The following is a 15,847-nucleotide window of genomic DNA, read 5'->3' as shown; positions in this document are numbered from 1 at the left end:
TGGGGGAAAAGAACCGGAAGTGGAGTTGTTTATGAATTTTAATAACTTCTTTGCATTTTTTATCTTCCAGTCTTTGTGTTTCTCTGTACAGAGGGTCGGACCGACGCCTCGCGCTGCCGTTTCAACCAGAAAATATGGAATAAAATCTAGATTTATTCCATATATAAACGGTATTATTATAATTTTAGAGTTATTATTTGTATTGGTGTGTATTTGGTGGTGAGCAGCAGTGAGCCTCCTGTAGGGGAGGTGGGGGGGAGCAGCACTATGGAGGCTGAAGGTTTGAGAGGAGCAGCATCTTCTAAATGTGAAGGAGGAGGAGCAGGAGGACAGAGGAGCAGTGAGGTGGACATCATGGGCACCAGGGTAAGAAGATGAGGATTGACACTATATATGAAATAGGGCTTATAAACCCATTAAGACTTAATGTCTACTAAATCCTAACAGTTTTCTGGAGAAAAAAAAACCTATGTTGCTTTAATATCAGTGGTGCTCAAACTTTTTTATGTTCAAGGACCCCCACAATTATATGTATTTGGCCTCAAACTGATTTGTTCCAGGGACCCCCAGAAGCAAGATTTGAGTTAAAAATGTTTTCTTTAAAAAAAAAATATATATATATATATATATATATATATATATATATTCACAATTGTTCACGATTAAAAAAAAATAGCAGATCGGCACGAAGTGATGCACTTTGAGCTTGTAGATCTGCTATTTTTGAATAGCCAAAGTATATGGTTAAAGTCTTAAAATGGACTGATTTACAGTATGCTTATCACAGCAGCAGTGATGGACAGTAACTAAATACATGAATTACTTGAGTACTGTGTAGGCTATTTATATGTTTTGGATACTTATGGCTTTCACTCTGTTACATTTTGAAGACAAATATTGTACTTTTGACTTCACTCCATTTTTATAGGAAGGGAAAAAAGTACATGAATTAACCACTTAAACCCTGTTTCAAAGCGTGGCTTCTTCGTAAAAGTACAAAAATGTTGACATCAAAATGCATTGCGGTATTAAAAGTAAAGGTAGCCTACTCATTGTGCTGAATGGTCCATTTAACAATCGCATTATATCATATTATTGTATTGTAATTAGTAATGCATTAATGTGTTGATTGTTTTAATGTTACAACTGGTAAGGATGGGAGGATTTTAATGACTTGATGTGCTGGTGGCTAGATTAACAGATAAAATACATCATAATGTATCACTTAATAACGTAGGTTGTGTATTAATAATCTACTGTAAATTGACCATACAGTAACTAGTTAGTAAAGCTGGCCTATAATTGTACTGGAGAAAACATTTGACTGAGATGTAACAGAGTAGAAGTATGAAGTAGGCTATCAAGAAATACAAAATAAGATATAGTAAATTACTAGTACCTCAAAAGTGTACTTAATTACTTACACCGCTGCTATGACCCAATGCACTCCTATATGAACAGCTGTAGATTGGTGTGTATTCAAAATAATAACCTATCTGTTGAATAAGCCAAAGCACTGAATATATTAATGATATAGCATTACCCACTTTAAACCTGGTGTCACTATTTAATAGGCAAAGACTGTCAAAATGTTCAATTTATTTGAAAATAGGGTGGTTAACAGATATAACCCAGACGTAAAAGGCTGATTCCAAATATAAAAAGAAGAAGAATAAGAATGTCCAACAATGGTATTAGGAGTGAACACTGTGGGTGAGGGGGTGCGACTGTGAAAGACATTAAACCGCACGCACATATATGAATTCATATATTCATAGAGCCTGTCATACATTATGCATTCATATATTCATTCCTGATAGGCTGTGCGTATATTCATTCATATATGCGTTGTTGATGGAGCATGCTGCGTATGTAGGCCATACATCCATCCGTCCATCCATCCATGCACTCATTGTTGATTACATTCATACATATTCATTGGTGACAGACGTACAGTATGCATTAATATATTCACTGTTGACAGACAGTACATATATCATTGTTGATAGGCAACACAATGTTCATTCATTCCCTGAGACACACAGTGTCTACTACTACTATATCTTGTGCCAGAATCTAAGCACATTATTTTATTTTATTTTATTTTATTTTATTTTATTTTATTTTATTTTATTTTATTTTATTTTATTTTATTTTATTTTATTTTATTTTATTTTATTTTATTTTATTTTATTTTCTCTTGTTCATCTCCTGTGTTTAATTTACACCCAGGGGCCTCTCTCTCTCTCTCTCTCTCTCTCTCTCTCTCTCTCTCTCTCTCTCTCTCTCTCTCTCTCTCTCTCTCTCTCTCTCTCTCTCTCTCTCTCTCTATTAAATATAAATGGGTTTGTAGATCAGTGCATTAAATTTACAATTGAGGCATTTAGCAGACGCTCTTATGCAGTAAGCAAGGTAAACACATACACAGAATGCAGAGAGACAGTGTAGTGCCTCAGTAAACTAGGGTCACAGGTAAACAATAAACCTTGCATCAGTTTAAACAATGATATACTGTCAAAATAATAATCTATACCAGGGGTCTTCAACAGGGGGTTTGGGACCCCTAGGGGGGCCTCAGAGTTACTACAGGGGGTCCACCAAATAATTGTGTGGTGGGGAACATTAGCCGAAAGTAGCTTATCTACAAGCTCACACCGCCTCGCATCGGAGAGTCGGTGTAGAGGGGGAAAAAGCAGACCAAGTACAGAGCCAACGGTCAAGTTGATTAAATATTGAGGGTTTAAAAGTGAACTATCTGAAAATACACTTTAACATTAATCCAGCTCTCTATGAAATCATGAAAGGTTTCATATGGGTTATTGTAACTATCAGTCATTTACATGGGGACCCCCTGAAACCCCCTCTAGGACCCCTGGGGGTCCCCGGACCCCATGTTGAGAGCCACTTATCTACGTGTGCTGGAAGATCATGTGGTTGGGTAGGACACCTACTGGTTGATCAGTGGTATTGCATGAAGGTCAAAAGTGCATTATGTATATCCTCGTGTGGCATCGCTATGCATTAGGAACCTGTTGACTTTTGCATACTCGTTAATGTCGGGTGGATGTCCAAAACTGTTGCATCAAAAGTAGCAGATCTACAAGCTTGTGGATCTGCTACTTTTGATGCTTTTGTGTGACGATGTAGTTTGATCAAGTAGGGTATTCATTTACAAGAAAAACACAAAAAGTTAGAATATGGCGATAAAAGGTTTCTGTCCGACAGCAAATCAAATGAAAAAATTATAACTTTTTTGTATAGTTTAAAAAAAAGGGAAACATCATTTTAAAGGTTGTTGCATCTATAAACATATCGTCTCTGTCGGGTGGAAACCTCATTATATCCAAAACGGTTACTTTTCAGGATTTAAATTCAGAAGTAGCAACAGTAGCAGATCTACAAGCTAAAAAAATTACGAGTATATTTGGGGGAAAAAAGAGAAATGTTTTTTGCATCTATCAACAGAAAATGATGTTGTCCCAAAATGAATAAATGTCAGCAAATTTGACGGTAGACTAGAGCAGTGGTCCAAGGACCCCCGTAAACCCCCAATTAAAGATAAAACCGTAGCTAGTATATCGTTGTTGTCGGGCAGAAACCTCGTATCTCCATATTCTATTTTTTTTCTACTTTCTTTCTCGTAAATTAACGCCCTAAATGATCATACTCCAGCATCCCACAAAAGCATCAAAAGTAGCAGATCTACAAGCTCAAAACACATTTTGAGCTTGTAGATCTGCTACTTTTGATGCTTTTGAATTTGAATTCTGAAAAGTACCAGTTTTGGACATGTGAGGTTTCCACCCGACAGAGATAATAGAATGCTATAAATGATTGATAAGCCACCCTTTTTGATGAATAAAACATTACAAATAAGAAATGGAGTGAAAGAGATGTAATTAGTTCCTCCTCCTGAGCAGAGTGATTTTAAACTGGGGCCATATTCAAAATTAAATTAAATTGGATTTACTGAAGTAAGTCCAATTTCGATGTCAATACTGTATGTTCCAATGATATGCAAATAAGTATGGCTGCCTGTTCAATAACAGTTGTGCTGGTGCTAGCTTTTCATTTGATCTGTTGTAACACTTCAGCAGATTCACATACATTTGTTCTTATCATTAAGCATAACAGTGACAAAAATGCTTCCATTTTCCACTTTCTCTCTTTTTTTCCTTCTTTTTTTAAAGCAAACATTTTAACTAATTTTCAAAGCCAACATATCTTAAGACCTGGAACACATCTGTGTCACTTTAGATTTCTTTGGCTATTCAAAAATAGCAGATATACAAGCTCATGGCGCGGCACCGAGTGCCGCGCCATGAGCTTGTAGATCTGCTATTTTTGAAAAATCTTGAACATTTTTTTTTTTAAATTCAAAAAACTGTTGGCGCGCCGTCTCAAGCGAACTTGAGCCACGAGAGGCAGTATGTCACAGGGACTTACCCCCCAATCCAACCCTTGATGCTGAGTGCCAAGAAGGTAGGCACCGGGTGTCAAGCAGGGAAGCATAGGGTCTCTTTTTATAGTCTTTGGTATGACCCGGCCGGGGAATCAAACCCAGACCTCCCAATCTCAGGCCAGACACTCTGACCACAATGCCACTGAGCTGGTGAACTAAGTAATAAAACTATGGGATTATTACAAAAAGGGCTACTTTATATTTTTTTTTGTTCAAACGCGCGCACGTGTTTGTGTGTGTGTGTGTGTGTGTGTGTGTGTGTGTGTGTGTGTATAAACAGAGACGGAACCTCATTAAAATTCAAATTGAAGAAGCGTCAACTTCATATTTTGTGCCTCTCTTCAGTGATGTGGTGTAACATGGCACGATGATTGACTGAACACCATTCAATTTGCATATTAATGACATGAGATGAGGGGAGATTAGAATATTTGGGGCCTTCTCTTTTTTTTCTTTTTTTTACAGCCGTTCCCTTCGGGGTAGGAACTGTCATTTGCCATGGTGTTGTTGTTATGGTAGAGGGAACAGCTGATAGCTTTGAAGAGAAAAACAAGCAAGACTTAGCACATTAAAACCGGGAACGTCAATCTGTGTAACCACTTTAACCATTATTTTATACTTTGGCTATTCAAAAATAGCAGATCTACAAGCTCATAGTGACGCTCATGAGGCTGAAAATCGTGCAAATCTTTAGTTTGAATATATATACATTTTTAAAGCGAACATTTGTAACTCAAATCTTTGCTTCTAGGGGGGTCCCTGGAATAACATATTTTGAGATGGGGGTCCGCCGCCAAATACATATTTTTGGTGGTCCGTGACATGAAAAAGTTTGAGAACCACTGATTATAGCAACATACGTTTCTTTCAAAAGACTGTTAGGATTTAGAAGACATTTGTAGAATATTCATATTATAGAATATCTGCTCTTCAAAAATAGCAGATATACAAGCTCAATGAGCTATGAGTTGCTAGATTAGAAAAAAAAGAAAGACATTTTAAAATGACACAGATGCGTTGCCAGTCTTAATGGCTTAAAGAACAAAGAAAGTTAGTTTAATTATTTGTTTGTTCGTCCGTCTGTCCTCCAGTGCCTCGAGTGACTGAGAAGAAAGTTAGAAATGGGGCCGCAAGGCACTCGGGTGGTGCAGTGGTAAAGTACCCCCCCCCCCCCCCCCCCCCTGAGAACACAACGGTGTCACGCGAAAATAGCCGATCTACAAGCTCACAACGGGTCACTATGCGCCGGTCGACAGGTGAAATTGTAACCCCCCCACCTCTTATCATATTGTGTTGTTCTGTATCATCCTCGTCCAGGTGATGAAGGTGGAGTCGGGGGTGGGGCTCACAGACTACCAGGGGGCGGAGCTTCACTTCCTGCGCTCCCGGGTGCGGCAGCTGGAGAGAGAGAGAGCAGAGATGGCCTCGGAGAACCTCCGCCTCAAGAACATGCTGGTCAACGGTAAGGGCAATGTCACCGTTACAGCTTTAAGTTGTGTTTTTTGGCATTGAACATTGGAACATGTGAATACCATTTTAATTTCTGTTTGGTTTTTACAATTAAAAGCAGAAATAGTTGATCTACAAGTGACGTGTTGTAAGTTTGTAGATCTGCTATTTCTGCTATGTTTGGAAAATGTGTGAAAAACGTTCAACATTATTATGACGATTATGCAAAATAATTGCGATTTTCTCAATTAATTGCGATTAGGCGATTATGAGACAATTGCAACAGGCCTATTTAATGGTAACGAGCAATATCTAGATTTATGCACACCAGAGGCTCAGCTTGTGTTATTAATATTAGTCCATGGGCCCAGGCCAGAATTTTCACTAATCAGGGACACTCAAGGTGGCAAACTCTAGTTTGGTATTTTGAAAAGGTCTATATATCTAGATAATATTTCAACATGATAGCCCTTCCCAAGTAGTAGCTTAGTCCCAGTTATCAGCCTTCAATGACACCAACCATAGTTCCAAAGAATGAAAAAAATATCTAACTTTTTTTGACTAGAACATGTCATACAGAGGGAAAAAAAACATTATTCAATCTCTTTCATTCACTTATTTAACCACATGAACCCTAGCATGCCTATTCTGGGACGAACATTCAGCAAATGGCATGTCTACAATCTCACAACACCTTTTCCCTGCATTTTTCACATATTTTCACATTCACAGCCGCCACCAGGAGGCTGAGTTTTGTAAAACAATTCTTTTGCTCTTACTCCTTCAGATTCTGTCCCAAAAGCACGCAAATCGGTACAATGTGTGTGTCTGGATGGATGGATGGATGGATGGATGGATGGAGGAGAGAGAGAGAGAGAGAGAGAGAGAGAGAGAGAGAGAGAGAGAGAGAGAGAGAGAGAGAGAGAGAGAGAGAGAGAGAGAGAGAGAGAGAGAGAGAGAGAGAGAGAGAGAGAGAGAGAGAGAGAGAGAGAGAGAGAGAGAGAGAGAGAGAGAGAGAGAGAGAGAGAGACCCAATGTCCGGCATTATTAAAATGTATCGGACATCTGATAAAAATGATGGTCATAGATATTTTTAAGCATTAATGACAAGCAGGTGTGTAAATGCAGCCTAACACTTACAGCATGATATTTTGGATTGAACATAATTAGTAATAATACACATTTTACAGCTCCAGTAAAGTAAAACATCCTCAAAAGTGTATTTAAGTACAGTACTTGAGTAAATGTACTTCGTTACTTTACACCACTGGTAGCAACATATGTTTGTTCAGAAAACTGGCGGAACGCCGTGGTGTCACGCGAAGCGCCCAGTGCACCCCTGAGCACCACCTCAGGTGTGTGTTTATGACAAGGAGCACCTACAGCATCGCCTATGACCTCAGGTGTGTGTTGTACCTTGTGATATTAACTATGTACATTCTCTGGGGCATGACGGGATCTGTTTACTGTATGGGTTGTACGTATACTTGTCTATAAGACTATGGTATCCCCGCTGCGTGGGGAAGAAGGTGTTAGGACGTGTGGAGCCCCGAGGGGAGACAGTGGCCAATGATAACGCAGGAAAAAAAAGGTCAATTTGACCAAAAGTCCATCTGTGTGGTAGGTGGACTTTATGCCGTCACACAAGTGTCATGGTCTTCATCAGGGAGTGATCGGGTTCAGTTCTCGCGCTTTATATAATAATCTGCATATTAACTTTTTATCCTCTCCTCCACATTTTGTGAGTGCTCCTGTTCTTTTTACAACCCAGTAAACAGATCATCTCATGCCCCACAGAAGTGTGCATAGCTAAATATCCCAAGGCACAACACACACACATAATTGCGACCGTAGGTCACATTTACTATAGAAACCTGCTCCAGGTGTCCGTGCGTCACACACGTCCCGTCACTCCGTCACACACGTCCGTCACACTTTTGCCCTGCTCATATCTCCGCACCCGTTGCCCCGATCCATGCCAGATTTTGCACACACACTCCTTACCTGCCAAACTACACCCTCCAAGGACCCCCGGAGCTCCAGGGACCCCCAGCTGCCTCGGGGACCCCCAAGTGTAAAAAATGAGCACATGTGGACAAATTACCAAATGACCACCCCAACGGGGCTGCTCACGGGGCATTCCCGGGGACCACCCACTCCTGGTGCTCCAGAACGGATGCAAAAGTGGTGGCGCCCCCAGTGGAGGACCCCCTGCCACTGCAGCTCACATAAAATGCCGTAACTCGGGCTAGGAGCGTCCGGGAGAGCCGCGGCCGGTACCTATTCGTCCGCCAAGGCAACGCGGACACCCCACCCCTAATTTCTCACATGGCCCTCTTCTAGCGCCACCTTCAGGCCGCTTTTCACAACACATTTTTGCCCACTACTCCTACAGTTTTGCCCCTAAAAACACGCAAATTGCTACACACTACACAGTATGTCTACACTCATGTCATCAACATGCCTGCCACCACATTTCTTAGACCACCAAACAAAACTATACATTGCCCACACAACTAGGAACCAATCGCCGTTACAGCCCTCTTCTGTATACATGTGACCTACGGTCGCTTATCTCCCGATTAGGGAGTCTTACTGGTAATCAAAATCTACAAAGTAACATGATGTCGTAGACACTGATCCCGTGGGTGCTCCTCGTCATAAACACACACCTGCCAACGTTTGCAGGATTGGTTCGTTTTGAACAAAATGCCTCAAATCCTGAACACAGCATGCGATTTCCATAAAATGTTCCGCATAGATTCCCACTTTGCCAAGGAAGAAATGCCCTCCTTTTCACATTGGCCTGTTATAGCGCTACCAGGAGGCCATAATAACCTACCTGACCTGGCGGAGACTTGAGCTCCGAGGAGCACTTTTTCTAGTTTGATTTTGTGTTATGATTTTATTTGTATTTCATTTTGTAGGTCTATAACACTCTTATTTGTTAATTTCCAAATTAAAATAAAAGTTAAAGGGGATATTTATGATTGTTATATGTGTCATGTGTATGTCTTTTGTTCATCATTATTGAAAAAAAAAAAGGTCAACATCACCCAAAGTTGTCATAACAATATCAGAAATGAATTCCCCACCCCACAATTAGTCAAAATGGAGGTATTGCATGTGTATATACACTCAGAAACAAAGAAGTTGGATTTTCATCATAGCCGATGGCAGCCATATTTGATTTGGCTATTGTGGCATTCGTGGCACTATGGCGGACGAGCACCTCTGTGATTTTTCATGTCTAGGTACCCATTATTCAAGTGAGAAATTCTCCTACCACCAAATTGCGAACAGGTCTATAGGCCAGGTACAGGACTACTGTGCAGATAATGTGGGGAGATAATGGCAAAAAATGAATATCCTAAAAAAGTATTAAAGCTACTCATTTGAAAAGGCTATCATGTTTCAAAGTACTTATATGGACCCTACAAACAAAATGGTGCCAAAGAGATTTTGCCACCTTTCGTGTCCCTGGTCTGGCCCATGGACTATATGTATTGGAAAGCTTTATAGGGTTGGGATCCGGAGGAACCAGAGGAACTGGATCCAACATTGAGGAACAGAATCGGTTCCAAATATGAGGACTTCATGTCTACTATACGATTACAATACCTGTGGTTCTCAAACTTTTACATTTCAAGGACCACCATAACTCTGAGAGTGTACTCTCAGAGTTACAGACCTGTAAGGGTCCATTTGGAACCCAATTATCAATAATTTGTTTTATTAACCAATTATACTATGTCTTCATAACTACATGATCGGCTATTTTGGGTGAATGGTCCTCCCAGAATAGAGATTGTAGGGTTCAACTGCTTAATGTCTAAAAGATAAATAGATAAATAAAAGTTCCTATCGCACAAAGAATTGCCTGATTAGTAGATCTGTAGTAATTCTCAGGACCCCCCCCGTAAGGGGTCCCAGACCCCTGGTTTAGACCACATCGCATCTCCAATCGGGACGCCGTATCTTTCTAAATCGTCTTTGGTCATCTCATGTACTGCCTACATTTCCCAGAGATCCCTGGGCTGCTGTCCACCATGTGGCAGACCCTGGGTCAGTCCAGCCACTCCACGACGGCGACGCCCGGCGTCCGCGAGGAGCACGGCGGCTTCACCTCCTCCTCCTACGCGCATCACCATCACCATGACGACGGCAACAGCAACGCCGCCGCCGCTGCCGTCGCCGCGCTCTTCGCCGCCCAGCATCACCCGGTGGCGACCACCGAGGACCTGAGCGGGGACATGTCCCCGTACAGCGGCGGGGGGTCTCTGGGAGGAGGCGAGGAGGAGGAGGAGGAGGAAGAGGAGAAGGTGAGCATAGGGGTGGAAAGTAGTGAATTTACAATTTCGAGGTACTTTTGCGTTACTTGAGTATTTCCGTGTCTTGATACCGGAGTTAATTTCCTCGACTAAAACGATGACGAAAAATTTTCGTTGACTACTGTTTTTTCCCCGACGAAAATTAAATAAAAACTAAATAAATAGCCGATCTACAAGCGACGCGTTGTGAGCTTGTAGATCGGCTGTTTTCGTCACACAGCTAAGTATAAATCGGGCATTACGACGCCATCACGGCACGCCAAAATACAATGTTGTCGACTAAATCAACTGTAGATTTAGTTGATTAAAATCTTATGATATTTAGTCAACTAAAACTACGGACTAAAACATTTCAGATGACTAAAATAAAACTAAATGGGATTTTTTCAAAAGACTCAAGAAGAATCAAAATGTGCCGCTCCACCTGTGCAGGTGAGAGGAGGAGAGATGGGCGTGGCGGAGGAGGCCCCCATGTGCACGCAGACGGACATGACGGTGGCCGCCAGGAGGTGCTGTTCGGACGCACCGCCGTGCGTCAACGGAGACGTCGGCATACTCTCACACGTGAGGAGACCTGACCCACTATTTACTATGAATTACATTTAAAGGTGCTTGAGTCCAGCACACAAGAAAGTACCCCCTCTCAAATCCACTGAGTCATTGACACTCCTTTGTAATGTAAACATTGGTAGAGGACATTGCTTCTTGCCTAACAATGTAATGTACGTAGATGTGGCCAACTGTCCTGTATACAAATGCAAATCACCTGTGCAGGACTACTCCAGCTATCGGTAAGACCAAATGGACCCTTAAATGTCTGTACACTCAGAGTGTAAAGATGGAACTAAATGGATGTTGTTAATGAAACTGTTTATTAACAACAAATGTAATGAAATCACAGCAAAACCAATGTAAATCACATTTTTTCCCCCAAATTATACATGTTCTGAAATCCTGGGGGAGAGTCCTTTAGTCTACCGAAACATCATAACCACAGCCAATCAGTAGCAAGCAGCATTACACATCACCGGTTTGGCCCTGTTTGGCCTGCCTCAGACCACCCTGGAGTGGTGCCAAAATTGGCCCCACTGAGCCCACTTTGGCCCTGGTCCTTGTAAGTTGAAACGAAGGCACAAGTAGGTGGTGTGGTGACTTGCCAGTGGAAACCTAAGTGATAAGGTTTATGTTAAAATAAGTGTTCGTATCTCTATATTTTGACGTCAATCATTGCTATAGGGTGTTTTGTTCAGTAACAGGGGTCTCCCCATCTCTCCAGCTCTTTAGTAAACACACCATTATACTTTCAGGTCGGGATACCAATTTCATCAAATCAGGAGAGAGAACCCTTACCACTGTATCACAAGGTAAGGATGATATCATTTGGAACCATTACTTCCAATTGCACTTCTTTATTCTGTGTCCTGTGTGAGTTCTCCTGATTGGATCCAATTTGTATCGTCCACGACACACATTTTTATCGTCCACAAATTTGTATCGTCCACGTTCCCAAACTCAGGGTCCCGACCCCCAGTTTGGGAAGCACTGCTCGGGAATATAGAGCTAGTTACCACTTATTGTAACAAAATATAACATACACCCTCATTTAAAGCACAATGAGACTTTGGTAGTGGTGTGGGTTGTGTACGGTAGTCACTTCGCCGTCATTGATGCAACTAAAATATTGATGAGATATCTTGCTCTGTTGCTCCGTTGATTAGAAATGAAATTAATATATTCCTTCATTGACGGTGAAACGGCTCTCAAATTCACACTTTTAGCCTGCAAACAAACACAAAAAAAAGGGTAGAGTCTGACAATATAGAACATCACAAAACACAGTACAGCTTACTTACTTACTTACCTACTTACCGTACTTACTGTATTTATTTATTAATTAACAAAAATGTCAGCTTCCTGTTGAACATGAATTTACATTTTTAAAGGTTTTATTTTTATTTTGGGATGTTATACAGAATCAACTTTGTTTGTATTCGTTTATACGTATATGCTAAAAGAGTGACTTTAAGAGTCGTTCCCAAAACTGAAAAGTGTGTGTGCGCACGTGCGTGTGTGTGTGTGTGTGTGTGTGTGTGTGTGTGTGTGTGTGTGTGTGTGTGTGTGTGTGTGTGCGTGCGTCCGTGTACCAGGTGAACCACGTGGAGATCTACCCAGGCTCCGGGGTGTTCTGTGACGTGCGCTCGTGGCACGCGGCCAACCAGGCGCAGTCTCCCACGGCGATGGCGCGCACGCTGCTGCTGGGCGTGTTCGACATGGACACGCTGATGAACAGCAACCTGCGCGGGGGGCGGAGCCGGAGGTCCACCTTCCACGAGCAACGCAGCGCTCTGGACCCACACAAGATCAACGCTATCTTCAGTACGACACACACACACACACACACACACACACACACACACACACACACACACACACACACACACACACACACACACACACACACACACACACACACACAATAAAATTCCATTTAGTTTTAGTCATATTTTAGTCATCTGAAAAGATTTGGTCGACTATATGTACAGTTGATTTAGTCAACTATATGTACAGTTGATTTAGTCGACTATATGTACAGTTGATTTAGTCGACTATATGTACAGTTGATTTAGTCGACTATATGTACAGTTGATTTAGTCGACTATATGTACAGTTGATTTAGTCGACTATATGTACAGTTGATTTAGTCGACTAAATATACAGTTGATTTAGTCGACTATATGTACAGTTGATTTAGTCGACTATATGTACAGTTGATTTAGTCGACTAAATATACAGTTGATTTAGTCGACTATATGTACAGTTGATTTAGTCGACTAAATATACAGTTGATTTAGTCGACTATATGTACAGTTGATTTAGTCGACTATATGTACAGTTGATTTAGTCGACTAAATATACAGTTCGCAACCCACTCGCAACCAAGCATAAAATGACTTGTCTTAGATCTCCACTAGTCCCTCCATAATATTTTAGTCTAGTTTTTCTTTTTTATAGTTCTAGTAGCTTAGTTTTTATTTAGTTTTTGTCAGTGAAAAAAGGACACACACACACACACACACACACACGCACACGCACACGCACGCACGCACACACACACACACACACACACACACACACACACACACACACACACACACACACACACACACACACACACACACACACACACCCCTGCATCTTGAGACTGGTACAGTAGGTATAGAGGAGTAGTGAAATAGGAGAGGATTTGTATTTATTGTGACATGGATGATATTGAGAGTGAGTTCCATTTTGTTTTCTATTAACCCTTATATCGTGACCTGCGTCAAAAAATATTTAAGAAGTGTAGAAACCTGGACTTGATTTGGTTGGATGACACACAGAGACATCCATGGATTTTCGAGCACAGGGTATTCGCACTTGCAGAGTATTTGGAAAAGGCCTGGGATAGACGTGCAAAGAGAACATACAGGTGATTTAGAAGATTTATTTAATTTATTTTTTGTTTTGTTTTGGGTGTTTACCTACCAAACATTTTCTTTTGTGCATATTGTTTATGTATGTTTTTGGTGTTTGGGTCTTATGGCAAGACACGAAAATAAAAAATCATTCATTCATTCATTCACACACACACACACACACACACACACACACACACACACACACACACACACACACACACACACACACACACAGGACAAATCAACCCCAATACTTGAGATCAAAGTATAGATACTCCTCATCAAATATTGCTCAACTAAAAGTTGCTCAGTCAAATTTGTACTTGAGTTAAAGTACTGGACTACTTGCTTTAAAAAAAAGACCACTTAGTAAGACTTAATTAAGGTTGTTAAGGTTGGGTCTATAATACATTATAAGCACACTTTTAATGCATTATAATGCACTTGTAAGGCATCATAACACTCGTAATAAATTAGGGATGTCCGATATTATCGGCCGATATTAGCATAAACATTAATATCGGAAAATATCTGTATTTTGTTTTTAAATAAGTTACAGGAGTTCTTCAGGGTGTGTGTGATATGAAATGTGAGCTTACTATAATCATAATAATCCTTATCATATTCCATTATATACAAGGGCTTTTCTCAGAGAAATGAGACTCCAGTCACTTTCAAATTAGTGTGTGTCTGTGTCCAGCTGACCCTCATTGACGCTCGTTAATGTTATAGGCATCACAGCAATTATGCTTCTGCACTGTCAAATAGGCCAACATCTAATCTAAGTTTAGTGGGACTCATTCAAATGATCACCAGTGAGTCCCAGGGCTCACTTAATTGAAAACAACATGACTGTATTATGTTAGATTTATTAGATAGGAGTTGGACAATATCGGTATATTGGTAAAAAAAAAAAGTCAATATCGAACATCCCTATAATAAATGTGTATAATTATGCATAATTACTTATAACAAGGTTTATGAAGTGTTATAAGTGCTGGTCATAATGCATTATAAGCTCAGCTGAACATCATAAGCCCTGTTTTATACTTTCATAAACATAATTTATTTAGCTATTTAAAAATGTAATGTTTGAACAGAAATTTGGATATCATCGTCACAATACCATACTATCGTCACATCAATAGCAAGAGGTATTTGGTCAAAAATAATTGTGATATTTCATATTTGATTTGATTGTCCTCTCTCTCTCCCTCTCCCTCTCCCTCTCTCTCTCTCTCTCTTTCTCTCTCTCTCTCTCTCTCTCTCTCCAGATGCAACTCTAACCAGGTTCCCCCTCGCCCGTAAAGGAGTGATCGGGACAGGCATCAACTCCAAGCTGTCCGAAATTCGTTTCCGCTCAAGGCGAGCCAATCGGGAGCCTCGGTACCTCTGACTGACAGACTGTGCGGCCAATCGGAAACCGTTGCTTGCAGAACCGGACACAGAAGCCTGCAATCTCGAACTCGGACAAAGAAAAGGACGGGTGGCCAGGTTCCACAAGGTTTATACAGTTAAAGGACAACTTCTCCCATGTTCAACCTATCTTCATATAATTGGTCCTCACTAATGCTCATCATAATATGGGACCAATTTTTCCTACTCCAATGGTTCCCAAACTCGGGGTTGTGACCCCCAGGGGGTCCCCAAATTATTTTTTCGGGTCCCCAAATTATTAGCCTAGTGTGCAACATTGTTTTCTTACAGTAAACATACCAACATACAGCATAAGTCTATACAGGTTATCTGCACATTTCTAAAATTACAATTTATTGACTTTTAAGACCTTTTAAATACCAAATCGGCCAAATTGTCAAATACTGTAGTACATAAGAAAGAGGCAAACGTTGTGAAAATAGCCGATTTACAGCTCACAATGCCTTGTAGTAAGCTTGTAGTTCGGCTATTTTCACAATGTTTATCTGTGGAACCGAGTCAAGCAAAATGTAATGCCTACAAGTCCAAGTGCTTGTCTGGGTGGGGGTGTCCCCAGTACAAATAGGATTATTTTGCAGGGTCGCGGCCTGAAAAGTGTGGGAACCCTTGGTCTACTACTCGGTCTGTGTCTCAGAGGAGGGCTGTGGACAGTTCCGAAACCCACCTAGCAGTGACATCGTCGATGGGGAATCCAAGCTAATAGAAACTGC

General features: G+C 40.9%; 1 protein-coding gene across 1 annotated transcript; it reads left to right on the top strand.

Annotated features, from left to right (window-relative positions):
- Positions 1-213: 213 nt before the first annotated feature.
- LOC311058896 (uncharacterized protein) lies at positions 214-15,533 on the top strand. Its single transcript, XM_084076426.1, has 7 exons — positions 214-366; positions 5,780-5,924; positions 9,938-10,233; positions 10,675-10,806; positions 11,550-11,606; positions 12,390-12,618; positions 14,975-15,533. The coding sequence occupies exons 1-7, from the start codon at positions 268-270 to the stop codon at positions 15,094-15,096; spliced, it is 1,080 nt and encodes a 359-aa protein (XP_083932552.1). The 5' UTR covers positions 214-267; the 3' UTR covers positions 15,097-15,533.
- The last annotated feature ends 314 nt before the right edge of the window (positions 15,534-15,847 follow it).

The sequence above is a fragment of the Gymnoscopelus microlampas genome, assembly GCF_963454915.1.
Source record: "Gymnoscopelus microlampas genome assembly, chromosome: 13".
In the NCBI taxonomy this organism is placed as follows: domain Eukaryota; kingdom Metazoa; phylum Chordata; class Actinopteri; order Myctophiformes; family Myctophidae; genus Gymnoscopelus; species Gymnoscopelus microlampas.
The sequence above is the reverse complement of the archived record's forward strand: the minus strand, read 5'-3'. Positions and strand labels throughout refer to the sequence as shown.

Excerpts from the sequence above, each read along its gene's own strand:
- LOC311058896 (XM_084076426.1), top strand. The coding sequence starts at position 268 with ATGGAGGCTGAAGGTTTGAGAGGAGCAGCATCTTCTAAATGTGAAGGA. Across the intron at positions 10,234-10,674 it reads AGGAGGAGGAAGAGGAGAAG|GTGAGAGGAGGAGAGATGGG; the intron begins GTGAGCATAGGG and ends CCACCTGTGCAG. Across the intron at positions 11,607-12,389 it reads CCTTACCACTGTATCACAAG|GTGAACCACGTGGAGATCTA; the intron begins GTAAGGATGATA and ends TCCGTGTACCAG.